The sequence below is a fragment of the Erythranthe guttata genome, chromosome 5 (assembly GCF_056151865.1).
Source record: "Erythranthe guttata isolate IM_541 chromosome 5, IM_541, whole genome shotgun sequence".
NCBI classification, from domain to species: Eukaryota; Viridiplantae; Streptophyta; class Magnoliopsida; order Lamiales; family Phrymaceae; genus Erythranthe; species Erythranthe guttata.
In genome coordinates, this window is record NC_142537.1 from 15,344,226 (window position 1) to 15,362,997 (window position 18,772).

General features: G+C 30.7%; 1 protein-coding gene, 1 non-coding gene and 1 pseudogene across 3 annotated transcripts; 2 read left to right on the top strand and 1 right to left on the bottom strand.

Annotated features, from left to right (window-relative positions):
* Positions 1–1,811: 1,811 nt before the first annotated feature.
* On the bottom strand, positions 1,812–5,346 carry LOC105958593 (UDP-galactose/UDP-glucose transporter 4). 2 transcript variants are annotated; one of them, XM_088817754.1, is made up of 8 exons: positions 5,114–5,346; positions 4,697–4,865; positions 3,990–4,018; positions 3,638–3,839; positions 3,187–3,429; positions 2,973–3,074; positions 2,395–2,502; positions 1,812–2,285 (listed from the first exon to the last, which is right to left on the bottom strand). In XM_088817754.1, exons 2-8 carry the CDS (start codon positions 4,820–4,822, stop codon positions 2,025–2,027), a joined length of 1,071 nt encoding a protein of 356 aa, XP_088673880.1. In that variant the 5' UTR covers positions 4,823–4,865; positions 5,114–5,346; the 3' UTR covers positions 1,812–2,024. The 2 variants fall into 2 exon arrangements, with proteins under 2 accessions (XP_088673880.1, XP_088673881.1); XM_088817755.1 differs by lacking the exon at positions 5,114–5,346 and having other exon boundaries at positions 4,697–4,933.
* Positions 5,347–7,022: 1,676 nt separating this feature from the next.
* Positions 7,023–7,093, top strand: TRNAG-GCC (transfer RNA glycine (anticodon GCC)). The gene has a single exon. It is a non-coding gene; the product is annotated as a tRNA-Gly (tRNA).
* A 1,736-nt stretch (positions 7,094–8,829) lies between these two features.
* LOC148770738 (protein PSK SIMULATOR 1-like) lies at positions 8,830–9,928 on the top strand (annotated as a pseudogene).
* The last annotated feature ends 8,844 nt before the right edge of the window (positions 9,929–18,772 follow it).

Genomic DNA, 18,772 nt, shown 5'->3' on the forward strand with positions numbered 1-18,772 from the left:
TTGGAATTCCTCACAGATAGCTGTGAGGAATTCTGTCAATTACTTGATCCATTCCAGTGGATTGAGTGCTTGTGTCTTTGATAAGGGACGTCAAATTGGATCCGACTTGTAAAATAACTATTTAATTCGGAGAAGAGTTATTAATGGGCATTGGAAATATCGAAAGAAATTATGGAAAAGTAAGGGTTTTCGAAAAACTCAAATTGTATTTGTGTACGAAACGAAATCTATCTCAATTGAAACGGCGCAAGGAATAAAACTCTTAAGCAAAGCTCATGAATCACATCAAATTTCAGCAATCCAACGTCGTTTAGACTCCCAAAAGTTCGTTTTTGCTTTTTTAGGTAAGTTTTAGAAAATTAATATCAAATCATAGAAAAATCAGATTAGGATTCCGTAAATTGGGTTGTTCCCAAAATTACGAGATCTACTAGAATCAGACTCTAACTCGTTTTTGCCGTTTTTGGTAATTTTTATTATTTTCTTAGTTTAATTAGGGTTTTCAGTTTTTTTAGTATAAATAGCTGCCTTAGGACTTTATTTTGAGAAGAATTTCGAATTTTAATAAAATCTTTAGAGTTTTCTCGATTTTTCTGGTGGATTCCAGAGTTTTCGGTGGATTCCAAATGTTATTTTGTTCTATATGATTAATTCGTAGAAATTAATTCTTTACCGTGCTTCCGTCCTGTACAAATTTGCAATTAAGTCAAGCAAGTTATTGCTGAGAAATGAAATTAAAAAAAAAAAAAAAAATCAAACTAAAAAAAAAAATTCTACCAAAAAAACAAAGAATCCACCAAAAATAACATATAAACAATATCAATAAAGAAATATAAATAATACTTAATAAAAACGGTGGACTAAAATATTAGAGGGTTTACGCGCAGCGTAGCACCTACTTTTTTTTCGTAAATAGTACACACATAAAATAATACAAATATGTAAAAGTATCAAAATGAAAAGATCATTTACAAAATTTGGGTGGATTTTGGAAAAATATTGAGAGAAAATTGGTGAAAATATTAAACAAAGTGGAAATTAATTTAAATTGCACTTTTCATCTAAGCCTTAGTATTTGTTTTTTTGAAATATGAAAAATACCCACATGTATATTTCAATGGTTGTCTTCTTTTCTAATAGTACACAATACAAATATGTAAAAATATGAAAATTAAAAAGATCATTTCCAATTTTTTTAGAGAATTTTGGAAAGATTAGTGAAAATATTTAACAGGTGGTAAACGAATTTAAATTGCAGTTTTCAATTTATACCCTTGTATATTTTGAAAAAAAAAAAAAAATACTCACATGTGTTCAAAAAAACAAATAATATTCGACCACTTAGTCTAGCACACTCTGGTAAAATAATGGCGTATACAATTTTATATTAACTTATAAATAAAACTTTTTTTTTTGTAAAACTCAAGCTTGTGCAGTTTCACACCCTTGCACTAAACCAGATCCGCCACTGCAGGCGACGAAGGCGATGGAAACAATAGAAGATAAGAGAGACGAAAAAAAAATATGGAAATGCTAGTTTCGACAAAAGGATAAAAATGGCTAGGCAGAAGTTAGCAGAGGGCAACGGGAGAAAGCGAAGAAGAAAAGAGAGACACGTCAGATCAAATGTCGCTGTTTACAAGTCCGGGCAGGAAAACAAAAATTAAGTCGAAAAGAAAAGGTTAATCCAAGCTGCTCGAAGATTCCGTAAATCGAAGAAAACAAACGGGGCGGGTGCACAGATTTTCCCCTATTACGGCATTGTTTCAGCATTAAAGCGACAAAAAGGAAAACGGAAAAAAAAAGGAGAGTTTTACTGAAAATGCATCGCATGTCGTATATATATAATCTTTTATTGCCGTTAAAAGATTGCACAGTAGAGTCGTCTACATCACGATCGTTTTCTCGTTGTAAAAAAAATGTTAATTATGCTACAAAAGAAAAAAAAAACACATTCAATATAAGTTAAAAAAAGATTTATGTGTGGCCTAACTACACAAAATCGAAAAAACATTCATATAAGTTTACACCAAGGGTCGTTTCTCTTCATCTTCGACAACTTGTCCATCTTCCTTTCGTTTCCTCATTTCTTCCAAACGGGCTTTTCCATTTCTGTTTGTGGAATCAGTTAAAGAAGCTCGATTTTGAGGTTTACTATCAGGAACAAGTTTCAGTACAATTCCCATGGCTATTAGGAGCAGCCCTGAACCGTGTTGCTCTGTTAGGGGCTTCGTGAATATTAAATATGACAGCAATAACGTCACGGCCTTTCTTGCTGTAGTTATCTGTGTATACATAATCGGAATTAAAAAATAATAATTAATTGCTATCAAATCGTTTGAAGAATACTTGGGGTCGATTCTTTTTTTCTATTTTAAATGGAGAGATTATTACCATAGCAGTGGTGGCAGCCCCAAAAATAGCAATGAGGGATAGAACAGAGACTTGACCGACAAATGTAGCCATTGCTTCAAAGACTAGCACTCCGTAAACGTAAGGATGCTGCAATGCCAAAAGGCGAAGAGAAGATATAATACACGTAAATTCCCCACCCCAAAAACAAAAAAAAAAAACGAAAAATGACAGCTGGATAATAATTTTAACTAGTGTAAATGTCAGTGCAGCAAATGGCAAGGCTACTTGGTTTTATTACTTAATTAATACCTAACATGTTTACATCCCCAAACATGGAAAATCATGCTATTTATTTTATTTTTTATTATTATAAAAGATATGCAATTGTTTAAAACGAGGCCCATCTGATCAAAAGGCAACTGTCGACGTTTCATTTAATATCATGTAGATGCAATGTGTACTTACAACTTACACTACCTAAATCTTATTTACTAGTATACATAAAAATAATAATAATAATAATAATAATAATAATAATAATAATAATAATAATAATAATAATAATAATAATAATAATAATAATAATATAAAAGAATAGAAAAATAGTGTTCGTTTACCTCATAACAAGAATTCCACGCCTTGAATAACTCCCCGGTCAATATCATAGGAGGCAAAAGGAAAGGCAAGCCAACCACCGTCGAGCAAAATAGCATCTCCATCTAATGAAAAAATCGAAAGAAAAGTTAAATAAAAAGAAAAAAAATATTAACAAATTCATATCTATTTTTTTATACAACATGAAAATATTTATATAAATGTATATATATTTACCTGAGTGGTTTCGGGATTCATGGTGAAAATAGCTTCCTGCAAATTACCTAGAAACGAGTCCATAACTAGAGCACCCACAATCATCACAACACCAATAACACTGAAATTAGGCGAAGTGTTTGCATCTGCTAATGTGAAAAGAATCAATCCAATAACTAGCAGAATTGCGGATATATATTCATGTATCGGATATTTCCTTCTCAACCCGGGTATAAACGCACCCATCACCATTACCGGCAGTACCTAAAATAAAAAAAATAAAAAGATAAAAAAAAAACATTAGTTGACATATTTGGCAACTTGCAAGAAACTTTCAACCGAAAAGATCGTTGAAATTGGTCATAAGACAAATTTTGAACTGGTACCTAATCAGAAGTTACTAACGTAGAAAAATTACATATCAAGAATTGAATTTATTTACAGTTTTTTTCTAAATGTGGGATATATATACCTTTGTGGACTTAAACATGATTTGTGCAGGGTAATTAAGATAAGCCAACGAGCCTTTCGTTAATCCATGAGAACCCATTAGGACAGCCGAGAGTTTGACGTAAGTTTTCCACGGGTTCACCATTTGCTTTGTGGTGAAGCCTTGTAAGTATATCAGTACTAAATACACGAACCCTTGTACAAATGTGAAGTACCAACCGTAGCTGCCAAAAAAAACATCATCGTTTCAAACATTAAAAATAATATTTTATTGCAATTGCAATTGAATATTTAATTCAAGAACGGTCGACTAGAGCAAGTTCAAAGCAAACTTTGAATTTTCGAACAAGTCAAAATTCGGGGATGGAGTGTACCTGAATTTTAGGCGATTATATACATACTCCTGCAGTTCGGAAAAAAAATATATTATAGTTTATGGTTAGCAGTCAACTTCTGCAATTTATTTATCGAAAAATAAAATTAAAAAAATCTGCAATTTGACAACTTAATGATTTAAAAAAACTTAAATCAGATCTGAGACTCGTGCTAAATCTCAGAATCTCAAAATCAGCGAAAAGGTATTAAAAAGGGGCTGCAATACTAGTCATCGAATAACATAAAATTAAAAATAATAAATAAATAAATAAATAAACCATGATCACCATAATCAAAGACAAGAGTGTGGAATGTTTAGTGCATAAACAGTCAATCAAACAATAACCATTGCCAACAAAAAAAAAAAAAAACTTAGGTTATAGAATTAAAGCCTAACTCTGACCAATTAACTACCTAACATCATCACTGTTTATTCATTCACAAATTAACACACACACACACACACACATCCATGTTGGTGTGTGTAGCATCCCGAAAACCCGAAAACCACTTGTTTTTTCAAGCGATTTTTCATGTCAATCAGAGAGGAAGCAAAACAGTAGAACAGGTCAATAATCAAAAATCCAAAATCAATTGAACCCCCAAATTCAAAGAGACAAAACAGAAATCCAACACACACACACACACACACACACAGAGAAAGGGAGAGACGAAGATGAAGAAGTATGGAGAGTAATTAATTAACCTCGCAAACACCATTGACGAGATAGCCGAAGAAGAAACCGGAAGAACAGATGAGGAATTGCTGCCAAATAGGGCGATCAGTTAGAGAAATCCCAAATAAAAACCTCGATTGATCCTCCTTCTTCATCTCTCTCTCTTTTCTTCTCTCTCCGATCAGACACAACGAAAAGCTGGAATCGAAACTGTATATCAAATACTCTATGGCATATGAAACAGAAAACAACAATACAAAACTAAAAACAAAAATAAAAAATAAAAAATAAAAAAATCCTCTCTCTCTCTCTCTCTCTCTCTCTGTATGATTTTTGCTTAAACTGGAGAAAGAGTGAAAATGAATTAAAGGGGTGGGGATTTCCTTTTTTTTTTATTTATTTATAATTGAATTAGTTAGAAAAGGAGAGGGCTTTTGAGTACTCACTCAAGAAAAGTATCAGGAACTTGCGCAGACCTCACTTTCTCTCTCTTCTTTCTTTTTCTCTCTCTCTCCTCTGGTTTTGAAGGGGGGCGCGCTCCCCCGTGAGGAAGGAAAGCAGGAGGAATTTAGGAAGATAGTTGTGAGTGTGAGTTGGTGACACAACACAAACAGGGATTTCGATTTATATAGTAATGTGATTCTTCCTATTTAACACTATAAACTCAATTCTTTCAAATATTTATTTTGAATTGTCCAAGAACTATGTATATTTGATAATTTGACCTAACTTTATTATTAATAATAATAATAATCAACAAGTTCACACTTCAATTTGTGCTTCTTTATCTTTGCTTTTTGTTTTTTTTGTTTTTTGTTTTTTTGCAAAAGCAATATCTAAATTTCCAAATTTATTACGACTAATTCTGAGGTTCGAAATCAATTGTGACAAAATTGCAGTTCAAGATCGATTTGGTCTTACAAGCAAAACTTTTCTTCTAAGATATTAAGTGAATTCTATCCCACAATACTCCAGTTTACACTCTTCATGCTTTGCCGCGAGTACACTTCATTGTTAATTGGAGAAATTTTGGTTACAAGTCCGAGTAATGGGCTATTTTTCGCTCGAAAGGGAATTAAATATTTGTATTATTAGTTATAAATGTCTAGATTCATAGCTAAGTTAGATGTTTTTATTAGTTAAAATTCTCTAAATTCATCACATTGGGTTATAATTTATACAGCTTCTTTAGTAATTAGTTCACTCTTTAATTTTTAAACCGTAAATATTATCTCAATTTTTTATATGTATTATGTATAGACACATTTTTTCCACACACAGTCTCACGGTTTTTTAGATGCTACACTAGGTAAAATACTTCGAGCGATTTACATCAATGATCTACACAAAAACACACATACACCTACATGTATATGTGCTTAATGGACAACTATTCATTTAAATTTATGGTGAATATATCATTACTTCATATGTAGCATCTCAAAACGCGGTTTCTTGGGTTTCAGAAATAAAGAATCAAAGTATCATTTTGAACAATCTCTACTTTATGAGTCATATTCTTTTTTTGTTTAATTATCATCGTTGTGATGATGATGATGATAATGATAATAACAATTTATATTAACCCAAGAATTTCATTGCTTGCAACTCAATTAATTTTAAATTTCTCTATTCTATTCTCTCTTTTTTTTTTTTTTTTTTATTATTGAATAATGAATACCCAATTTTATATATATATGCAGCTGCTGATAAACTTCCATTTTTCTGTAATAACTTACAAACCACACGAGAGATGTTAACCAGAATAATTATAAGTTGTGTGCGACAAGCTTGACCTAAAAAATTCGAGTAATTTGATTATGTGTTCTCTTGCAACTCTAAATATCTATATTGAATTATATTATATTATGTATGCTACAAAGTTGAATTATATTTATATAAAAATTGGTGAAAATATTTAAAAAAAAAGCAAACCGTGTATTATAAATATATATTATATATGTGAGCCCGAACAAAGTCAAAGTTGCAACAATTTTAGGGGTACGTACGCCAATAGGGGCATATCCTTAACGAACAATTATGCCAAAGTCCAAAGTCAAAGGTAATCCAAAGTTCCCATCTAGACAAAAACAAATACAAGAGGCTAATATATGAATGTATTATTTGATTATTTCGATAAATAAATACAATTTGATACAAAAACAAATGTGAAAAAAAATAAATTGTTCGGATAAGACCATCTTTCATGTCACAAAAAGTTAGGTAACGGAGAAACTTTTATTCACATAGAAATTTCATCAAACATCTTGGCTGCAGGTGTACGCAATTGGGAGTTTTGTTTTATATATATATATATATATATAAATAAGGTAAATCCAATATCAAAGAACATCAGCACCAGTGGTCTAGTGGTAGAATAGTACCCTGCCACGGTACAGACCCGGGTTCGATTCCCGGCTGGTGCATTTAATGTGAGGATTACTGTGATGATTTCTTCTGCGCTACACGTGGACATTGGGTTGCCCACTCGATCAGATTTTCTGGACGAAATAAGCGCATCTGAGCCATCCGTTTTTTTTCCTTTTTTAATTTATGTTAAAAACTTCATAAATTGATTTTTTTTTAGAAATTGGACCATAATACTTATTCCAAAATTGAAAATTTTGGGATCAAAGTTGGTGAGATTTGGTATTTTCAATTTATTAATCTTTAAAAGAAAAATAGGGTCAACCTAAGAAACTCTAACGACGTATGTTAGCTCTAAAGACAACCCGATTAAGGTGAGCCCAACCCCTGCCGGGCGAAAGCCAAATCGAGGAGGAATCGTGGTACATGTCAGACACGTCTTATTCTATTGTGAAGCACTTCGGTTGCTTCACTTAAGAATAGGGGGAGTAGATGATGGGGGCTATCTTGACCAACAAAACTGTTAGCCCTAGACACAGCCCAATTACAGGGAGCCCGACCCAGATACTGAGAATACTCCCAACAAAGGAAGAAGGGCTAGGCCCATACAAGTCGTGAAACGAACCTCATTTGTGTTATCCCAGAAAAAGAGCCCATTAGCCAGGCGAATGATCCATCCCAAGCATCATGGCCTTGTCTGATGGGCCTCATTATAAGAAATATGTGACTAGGCTGAACAAAGCCTCCTCGTTGCGATCAGCCGGACGGCCCGCTTAGAACCCATAAATGCGAGGCGAGCGGGTAGTTGGCGACCTAGTTAAAACACCGTGAGAACGTTGTGACGAGCGTATCAATACCATAGATAAATTTTATGTAATATAGAAAGTAGGATCAATCAGTAGATGGATCTTAATTGATACCCAAGAGAGGACCTTCTCTCTTGTATATAAGATAAAAAACAAAACCCTATTAGCGTTACGATTTGAACATCAATAAGAATACTTTTATCATCTCTCATAAACTCTCTCTCATTTATTAACTTCCGTTCGTCATCTCATCGTCGTCGGTCCAAGATCCGGCTACCGGTGCGACTTCCGACGGTCGAAAAGGAGTAGGGTTTGGAGTGAGGTCTTGATAGTGTAGATCCTACACCATCATATGTATAGACGCATTTTTTTCACACAAAGTCTCACAGTTTATAGATGCTACATTAGGTGAAATACGTTGAATGATTTTACGTCACTCATCTATACAAAATAAACAATTACACACCCACATATATGTACGTTTAATGAATAGCTATTTATTTAAATTTATGGTGAAAAACCACCATGTTCATTACACCATATGTAGCATCTCAAATCCCTATCTCTTAGGTTTCATATATATATATATATATATATATATATATATATATATATATATATATATATATATATATAAATACACTAGGTAAACTTTCACTTTTCTTTAATAACTTACAAAACACACCATAGATGTTAACCACAATAAGCATAAGAGCAATTTCAGCAAATGTGGTAAATGCTAAATCTTAGCAAACTCTACAACTCCTATAAAAAATTAGAGCTCCAGCAGCTCTGGTATATTATAAAGGGCAAATTACCAAAACCCCCCTGAGGTAAGCCTAAATAACGAAAATCCCCCCTACGTTCTCGTAATTACGAAAACCCCCCTTGACTAACGGTTGACCGAATTTTTTTAACCGAAAACGTGAAATATCTATTATATCCTTCTGTTAAATTGTGAAAATAAAAGCAAAAAGCTGAAAATGTGATTCTCTCAGAGGCAAATCGTCGAACAGGAGGCGTGCACCGGCGAACGCCTTGAACCGGGCGTCATCAAATCCCAAGGAGTTGCGTATTTGAATTCCGTTGACGAGGAGTTTCTGCTGAGCCTCGCCTTTGCTGAGAGGCTCGAGGATCTCGATCGCGCCGCCAACTCCGTTTCTCGATTGGGGAAAAAATGCGACGATTTAGGGCTCAATCGATTCGATCTCGTCTACACCGATTTGAAACTCGGCATCATTGATTTCGGCAAACTCGAATACGGCTCGGAAAATGGAGAAATTAGTCTCCGCCACCTCGTCTTTGCACGCAACATTGGAGGGTTTGACGGAGATGGAGGTTTCGGAGAGGAGGCTGAAGCAATTGAAGGAGAGGCAGATCGAGCTGCTGCAGAAGGCCAATTTCGACCTTTTCAATCACAAACTCGAGAATCAGCGCAAATATGTTCGATATTTCAGAGAGATTTCACTCTGGTCCAAAACTTTCGATAAAAGTGTTGACTTGATGGCAAGATTTGTATTCCTTCTGTATGCAAGAATTTGCTCTGTTTTAGGGCAGGGGATTAATCCACCCCCTATCGAAACCTACCATGGTCCGCTTTTACAGCTGGAAATCACTTCTCTTCTTCGACGAAGATGATAATTGTGAAAAGCAACAAGGTGTTCCATTCCGCGGGGCCCACAACGCTTGGAGGGACGGGCCTTGCATTGCGTTATGCGGACGTGATTTGAGATTAGATTCCGGCGGAAGAGATTCGAGCCCTAATCCGATCAACATCGCACCGGATAAAATGCTTACAATTACCCCCTAAGGGTAATTTCGTGTACAAGGGCCAAATTGGTATTATCGGAGGAATATTCAGGAGAATCAAAAAGATTCTATCGAGTTTAACACCGTTAGAGCGATTTGTAAGATGTCTGCATACCTCAGAGGGGTTTTCGTAATTACGAGAACGTGGGGGGATTTTCGTTATTTAGGCTTACCTCAGGGGGGTTTTGGTAATTTGCCCTATTATAAATTTGGCTTGTCAAATATAAAACACCAAGAGAATGAAATGGCAAATCACTTTTGTCACAAAATCAAATCATAGTACAATTGCACAAGTTCCCAATTCTAAATTCACAATTTTTTTCCAGAAAATATAACACTTAAAATAGAATTATTTAGGTGATGTTTGGAAATGCTTTTAGAAAAAGATTATGAGCTTTTTTCTGGACATAATCAGTTTTTAGGTGTTCGCAAAACAAGCTTTTGCTTTTGCTTATCTTAAAATAAGTTGTTTTAAGCTATAATTTTAAAAACACCTATGTATTTGCTTTTTCTAATTTAGTTTATTTTTCAGCTAATTTGCAAACACCCCAAACTTTTACAAATAAACACTTAATTCCAACTTAACTCATAATCACTAATTTCTATTTTTAAATAAGCTTTTGCAAACACCACCTTAATTGAAATTGAAATTATTATTATTTTAAATAAAAATCAATTTTTTTATTATATCATCAAATATATGAAATATAACAATAAAATGTAAAATTATGTATTAAAAAATATATTGGATTGAGTAGTGATGTCAAAAGTGATGTTTAAAATTGATGTGTTAAAATATAAACAACCAGTGCTAAATTGAATCAGAAAAAGTGATGTGCTAAAATTCTATTTACTGTGTATAATTTAGTAAGAAGTGATAAATTTTAGCACAATTGTTGGAGTTGCTCTAAGTTGTGAGTGAGCTTGACCTAAAAGATGAATGTAACGGAAATTCAAATTCTGAGTAATTTTATTTTGTGCTCTCTTCCGATTCTAAATATCTATATCTATATTATATTATAGGGATTATTTTGTAGACCCACCTCATTTCTAAATTATATAGAACTAACTACCAAGTGGATTACACCCTAGGGGAAACCCCCCTCATTTGGAAAATATTTTGACATACCCCCCTGGGCCACCCTGAAGTTTCTATAATACCCTTTTAAAATCAGTTTTAAACCCTAGCCACCCTAGCCACTCACATTACGGTCTCTCTCTTCTTCTCCCAGATTCAAAATCCCGCCTCCACAAACCTCCTACCGGTGAAATTGCTTCCCGGAGTCATAACTCTCTCTCCGGTGGTCGGAATTCGATGCTTTAACTACCGTTGGATTCCTCTCGTCGAACTCTTTCTTTTGGTGGTGATTTCATTCAGTTTGGAGCGCACATCTGTTTCTGCAATTTTTTTTCATTCGACGACGGTGGTCTGGCCGGATGTGTATTTTATGTTCCACCATTCCAAATTTGACGAGCTACCCACCGTTGGATTCCTCTCGTCGAGACCTATATTTTGATGGTAATTTCGTTGTTTTTATGTTCTCAGATTTATTTCTATAATTTTTTTCATTTGTGGACACGCGGAACCGTGGGTGGTTATTAGCGGCGCCTAAGGTTTTGGTAGGAAGCCAGGGGGTGAAGAGTCAGTGTCTGTTTGAATTAAAATATGTAGCATTTCCCAGCAATAAACCCTCTCTCTCTCTCTATCTCTCGATCCCTTAGTGTTTGATGATTTTTGAGTGTTTTGATGTTTCTTCAAATTTTGTTGATTTGCACTAAAGTAATTTTTTTGTTTTGATTTTGCAATTGCAGCTTAGTGATAGCCTTTGATCCTCTCCTTGAAGGTGTCAAAAATTTGGTTGAAGTTACATGTGAAGCAGTGTTCAACAAACTGTATACATTACTATACATATAATAGTAACATGTAGTTACATATGCATATATTTGTGTATTTTCGATTTATATTTTATTGGTTCTGAGGTGATTTATAATAAAAATAATGAATTTTGCAATTTTTTGTTGGGGTTTATGGATTTCTTTTGTATAAGTCAGTATTTGTGTGTGTATACAATTGATTGACTAAAAATTTGGGGAAAAAAGACGAACATAACTACAAATTACTATAGGTACCATAGTTACATGTAGTTATTTTCAGTACAGTAAACATATTGTTTTGAAAATTAAAAAAAAAAAGTAAAAAAATAAAAAAAAAAAAAATTATTTTTTTTTAAAAAAGATTTATATATATATATATATATATATATATATATATATATATATATATATATATATATATATATAAATTTAACAAACATGTTTGTTATTATTAAAAAAAATAAAAAAATAATAATAATAATAAATAAATCAACGAAAATGATAAATGCAGAACCAGAAATGCTAAATGTTGTTTGGCCGAAAATTGCATATGAGGGTAGTATAGTACTTTTGCTTCTCCAGGGGTATGTCAAAGGATGATTTGGGCTTGGGTTTATCCCTAGTTTATTTGGTGGCTAGGGTGTATGTAAAATAACCCCATTATTATATTGTACATGCTGCAAATTTGAATTATATTTACTAGCATTTTCCCCCGTGCGATGCACGGGATATTATTTAAATAGTGAAAAAAAATAATCAATTTAATACATAAAAAGAAAATATAGTACACTAATATAGTAAAATTTAATAATGTAGTATTATTCATATTGAATTTCTAGCTTTATCTCTTGAGATTAGAGATATATTGCTGAAACTTAGGAGATCAATAATTGTTGAAAATTATAGTTAAAAAATTAGTTCATAAAAAATATTAGAAATAAATAATTACATAAGTAGCAATAAAGTAGGATTCTTCACGGGTTAGTTTTAATTTTGATAATTGTTAAAAATTGTAGTTAGAAATTAGTAGAGAAAAAATATTAAAAATAAATAATTACAGAAATATCATTAGGGTTTTTTTAGGGTTGCCCAGCGTTTCTTTCTTTTATACTAGTAATTGTACCCGTGCGATGCACGGGACAACAAATTGCATTGTTTTGATGTTGTAAGAATATAAACAAACGTTTGATGTATCGTATGATCAAAATTCTATTATACTGGAACATCATTAAGTATACTACACACAAAAAAAGGAAATAACTTTACTATTGAATAATTTTCCAAATGAATTGAATCAGCTAATACCAGTAGATTGAAAATTTGAACCAGGAAAAAAATCATCAACTATGTCTTTCATGTTGAGCTTAAAAGTAATTAGATTTAATAACTTAGTTAACATAATCAAAACTAAACTATCGACAACATAAAAGGCCATCTATACATCTTGCATCGGAACTAAGCCCTTCTCCACTGCCTCATTTTCAGGCTGTTTTGCCACTGGAATTAACAATTGGAAAATTAAGAAACAAAAATAAATATAAACAATAAATTAAATATCGCATACAAACAATAAGTCTTGAAGGTCGACTTCCAATAGCTTGTGGCTCCGCCCATTTTTGGTTAATTCTCTCAAATCATCCATTTCAATAACATGTCCAATAACATATAAAATGAAATAATTGTTATACATAAAATTTGAAAACTTTGGTATAAATTAATGAAACACATAATTTAACAAAATGAAATTACCTATAAGCCATGATGGAAAAAGATGTAAACTAATTGCCACACAGTCAATAGGATGAAGAAGATAAAAAACAAAATCTAAAGTCGGGTTACCAAAAGAAGAAGCCTTAGGTAGGGAAGAAATAAAATTCAAATGTTGCAGACATTATGTAAAACGATGTCACAAAATTCGCTAGGGATGAAAATCAGATTTATTTACCCTTTTCTGTAAAAATCGAAAATCAGATTATTATAAATAATATCTAGGAGAATTTGATGAAAATCGATAATAATATTTAAAATAATATTTAGGAGATATAAATTTGATAAAAAAATCAAAAAATAATATTTAGGAGATAAAAATCTGATAAAAATCGAAAATAAAATTTAAAATAATAGTTAGAAGATAAAAACTTGATAAAAATCGAAAATAATATTTCAAATAATGTTAATGAGATAAAAGTTGATAAAATACGAAAATAATAATTAGAATAATATTTAGGAGATAAAATATGATTAAAATCAAAATTATTATTTAAAATAATATTTAGGAGATAAAAATTTGATAAAAATCGAAAATAATGTTTAGGAGACAATAATCTGATAAAAAACAAAATTAATATTTAGGAGATAAAAAACTAATAAAAACGTGATAAAACTCGAAAAAAATATTTAAAATATTATTTAGGAGATATAACTTTGATAAAATTCGAAAATAATATTTAGGAGATAAAAATCTGCTAAAAGTTGAAAATTATATTTAAAATTATAGTTAGGAGATATAAAATTGATAAAATTAAAAAAATATTATTTATAATAATATTTAGGAGATAAAAATTTGATAAAAATAAAAAATAATATTTAGGAGACAAAAATCCGATAAAAATAAAAAATAATATTTAAAATAATATTTAGGGGATACAAATATGATAAAATTCGAAAATAATATTTAAAATAATATTAAGGAGATAAAAATTTGATAAAAATTGAAAAAAATTACAAATATGACATTAGGGTTTCTTAGGGTTGCCTAGCGTTTCTTTCTTTTATATATAAGATATCTAGGAGATAAAAAATTGATGAAAATCAATAATAATATTTAAAATAATATCTAGGAGATAAAAATTTGATAAAAAATCAAAAAATAATATTTAGGAGATAAAAATCTGATAAAAATCGAAAATAAAATTTAATAATAGTTAGGAGATAAAAATTTGATAAAAATGGAAAATAATATTTCAAATAATGTTAATGAGATAAAAGTTGATAAAATACGAAAATAATAATTAGAATAATATTTAGGAGATAAAATATGATTAAAATCAAAATTATTATTTAAAATAATATTTAGGAGATAAAAATTTGATAAAAATAAAAAATAATGTTTAGGAGACAATAATCTCTGATAAAAAACAAAATTAATATTTAGGAGATAAAAAACTAATAAAAACATGATAAAACTCGAAAAAAAATATTTAAAATATTATTTAGGAGATATAACTTTGATAAAATTCGAAAATAATATTTAGGAGATAAAAATCTGCTAAAAGTTGAAAATTATATTTAAAATTATAGTTAGGAGATATAAAATTGATAAAATTAAAAAAATATTATTTATAATAATATTTAGGAGATAAAAATTTGATAAAAATAAAAAATAATATTTAGGAGACAAAAATCTGATAAAAATAAAAAATAATATTTAAAATAATATTTAGGGGATACAAATATGATAAAATTCGAAAATAATATTTAAAATAATATTAAGGAGATAAAAATTTGATAAAAATTGAAAAAAATTACAAATATGACATTAGGGTTTCTTATGGTTGCCTAGAGTTTCTTTCTTTTATATATAAGATATAAGATCAATAATTGTTGAAAATTATAGTTAAAAAATTAGTTCATAAAAAATATTAGAAATAAATAATTACATAAGTAGCAATAAGGTAGGATTCTTCACGGGTTAGTTTTAATTTTGATAATTGTTAAAAATTGTAGTTAGAAATTAGTAGAGAAAAAATATTAAAAATAAATAATTACAGAAATATCATTAGGGTTTTTTTAGGATTGCCCAGCGTTTCTTTCTTTTATATATAAGATATAAAAATTGGTGAAAATATTCATAAAAACAAAACGGTATATTATATTATATTATATATGTCCGCCCGAACAAAGTCAAACATGCAACAATTTTAGGGATACGACTAATCTTTATCTTATATATTTATATATAAGAAAGAAATGTTAGGCAACCTAAAAAATCCCAATAGTATTTCTGTAATTATTTATTTTTAATATTTTTTCTCTATTAATTTCTAACTATAATTTTTAACAATTGTTAATTTGCTATTTTTTATCAATATATCTCAAATCTTAATAGATAAAACTAGAAATTCAATTTGTTAAATCTTAGTCTATTTATTTGGATTATAAATCTTAATATGTAAGTTTTAAAAACACTAATGATATATAAAATATGAATAATACTACATTTTTTAAATTTTACTATATTAGTGTACTATATTTTCTTATTATGTATTAAATTGAATATTTTTTTTCAATATTTAAATAATATCCCGTGCATCGCACGTGGGAAAAATGCCAGTATATATATAAAAAAAAAAAAGTTTTGCTAGAAACCATAAAAAGAATTTTTTTTATAAATATTTTTGTGAAACATTTGTTTTCTTTATTTTCTCTTTTTTATAGCACATTTAAATTTTTTTTTTCCTTTTTCATAGAACATATTCCGGTTTTTCTAAAGCAACGAATATATGCAAGACTAAAATTACTAAGTGCAAGACCTTACTTGATGCAAGACCAAAATATAAATAAACTTACTAATAGCAAGACTGAAAATTACAAATATAATCCCAATATTGATTTTGATACAATTTATTCAAATTAGACATAATTACTATTGCAAGACCAAAAAGAAAAGAAAAAAGAAAAAAAATAAAAAAAATAAAGGAGAAATTGAAAAACGAGAGAGAGGGATGCTGTAGGGGAAGAAGAGAAGAACACAAGACGAGAAGAATGTCGCCGCCCATTCGCTGCTGAAGAATTATCGCCGCCCATCCGCCGCCGCCCAACCGTGGGTGCTTGAAAAGGAAGATAAGAAGAATATGGAGGGAGGAGGAAAGAAGAAGAAGAAGAAGAAGAAGAAGAAGAAGAAGAAGAAGAAGAAGAAGAAGAAGAAGAAGAAGAAGAAGAAGAAGAAGAAGAAGAAGAAGAAGAAGAAGAAGAAGAAGAAGAAGAAGAAGAAGAAGAAGAAGAAGAAGAAGAAGAAGAAGAAGAAGAAGAATGAGGAAGAAGAAGAAGAAGAAGAAGAAGAAGAAGAAGAAGCAGCAGCAGAAGAAGAAGAAGAAGAAGAAGAAGAAGAAGAAGAAGAAGAAGAAGAAGAAAATTTGACCTGTACATGTTAAATTTTTGGTGAAAAATCGACATTTAAATGTCGATTTTTTGGCAAAAATCTAGATGTTGATTTTTTGGCGAAAATTCGACATGTAGATGTCAAATTTTGTCACAAAATTCGACATGTAAATGTCGATTTTTCGCCAAAAAATCAACATCTAGAGTTGATGTTTGCTAAAAAATCAACATCTAAATGTCGAATTTTGACTGTGCGAATTTTCTTCTTAAAAACTTAAAAATCGATCATCTAACTATAAAAATACATTCATTCATAGTTTGTTTTCTATTTTTTCTATAAAATTCTCCATATTGATGTCTCGTGACTCCGTAATGTTATCATTTGCATGTTTTAGTAAGATTTGATGGTTTTGGGTGTTGAGGATTTTTTGAGAAGATGAAGATTTATTTTTTTGAAGAATTTGTGTGGAATGAGTTTGTGAGGATGAAATGGCTTTTGCTTGTATGGTCTTGCACAAAGGAAGTTGTGGAATTTTGTAATTGTGGATTTTGTATTTTTAAGGGTATAATAGTCTTTTAAGAATTCTTTTGGTGAAAAATAAGATTTGATCTTCCTCTAAGTAATTTTGCGATTGCATATAGTCGCTGCATTTTTTTATTTGTTTTTTCTTCTTCTTCCTTTTGTTTCCCCTTCCCTACTAAACACGGTCAATTTTTTTCACATTTTTTTTTTAATATTTTTTTTTTCTTCTTTTTTTTTCTCTTCCAACACTAATTTTTCTCTTATTTTTTATAGGACACTCTTTTTTAATTATTTGGTTTTTCTTTTTCTCTTCCCTTCCCCACTAAACAACAATCAACTTTGAATTTTGTTCATGTTTTTTTTCTCTTTAATTAAATATTTTTTTCCCCTTCCACTACTAACTTTTCTCGTGGAATTTTTACATTTTCGATATTCCATTATTTTGCTATCGTATATTTCATATATGTTTACTAATTTCTAATTTTGCTTATCTTATATTATTTTTTCAATATCGGCCCGCACAACGCACAAGGCAAGATACTACTAGTAGAGGCTAATATGCATGTATTATTTGACTATTTCGATAAACAAAATACAAGTTGAACCAAAAAAATCCTAAGCAATATCCCAAGAAAGAGCATACAAGTTTTTTTTTTTTTTTTGAACAAGCAAAACACCGTTTATATTATTATTTCAAAAGGAGGGAGATATTACATGGATTCAAAATTTGGCGTTCATGCAGGATATGCAAATCCTTTAACAAAAGTTCTTTCAAAAAGTAAGGAGTATTATCAAAATTAAGGATGCATCCTGAGCTAAGTGATGCTCTTTTTTTTGCAAGCATGTCCGCCACAGTGTTAGTCTCCCAATAGCAAAAAACAAGTTGTACATTCTGGAAATCTTGAAGCATCTTTTCACTGTCCTCCAGGAGGGTTTGCAGCTTGCCGAGGGATGTTTTCCTCCTATTAAAACAAGATAACAGAAAGCTTGAGTCAGTTTCAATTATCAATTTTGAGATTTCCAAGTCTTTAGCAATTGTGAGAGCCTTATTAAAAGCCCAGACCTCCGCTTTGTTATTACTGGCAATACCAATATTTTCTGCAAAAGCCGTGATGAAATTACCTGTATTGTTACGTATGATTCCTCCAATACCTGATTTTCCAGGGTTTGAAAGTGAAGAGCCATCAATTTTAATTTTAAACCAATTTGGTGGGGGGGGGGGGGGGGGGGGGGGGGGGGAGGGTCCATTTGATTTTAATAAGATTTCTGGTTTGTGTTTTGCATGGCTCCATGGTGAAAAACTGTATAGCATGATTCCATATTTGAGTAGTGTTTATGCTGATATTTTGAAATAGAAATTCATTTCGGGCCTTCCAAATTAACCAAAAAAGAATCAACATTTTTTGGGCAAAATTATTATTTTGTTGATGGATGGATATACAGAAATGGCCGTTGTCCCTAATTTGGAGAGATGGAAGATTTCTAAGAAGCGGCTTGACAGACTCACATTTATAAAAAAGATGGTAAGTAGTTTCAGGGTGTTTTAGACACAAGGGGCATTTGTTAGATTCAATGATTTTTCGTCTATAAAGGAAGTCAGAGGTTGGTATAATATTATGGGCCAA

Coding starts and splice junctions, on each gene's coding strand:
- LOC105958593 (XM_088817754.1), bottom strand. CDS start 4,822: ATGAAGAAGGAGGATCAATCGAGGTTTTTATTTGGGATTTCTCTAACT. Junction 3,430..3,637: donor TCATGTTTAAGTCCACAAAG/GTATATATATCC, acceptor TTTTTATTTTAG/GTACTGCCGGTAATGGTGAT. Junction 2,503..2,972: donor CGTGGAATTCTTGTTATGAG/GTAAACGAACAC, acceptor TTGGCATTGCAG/CATCCTTACGTTTACGGAGT.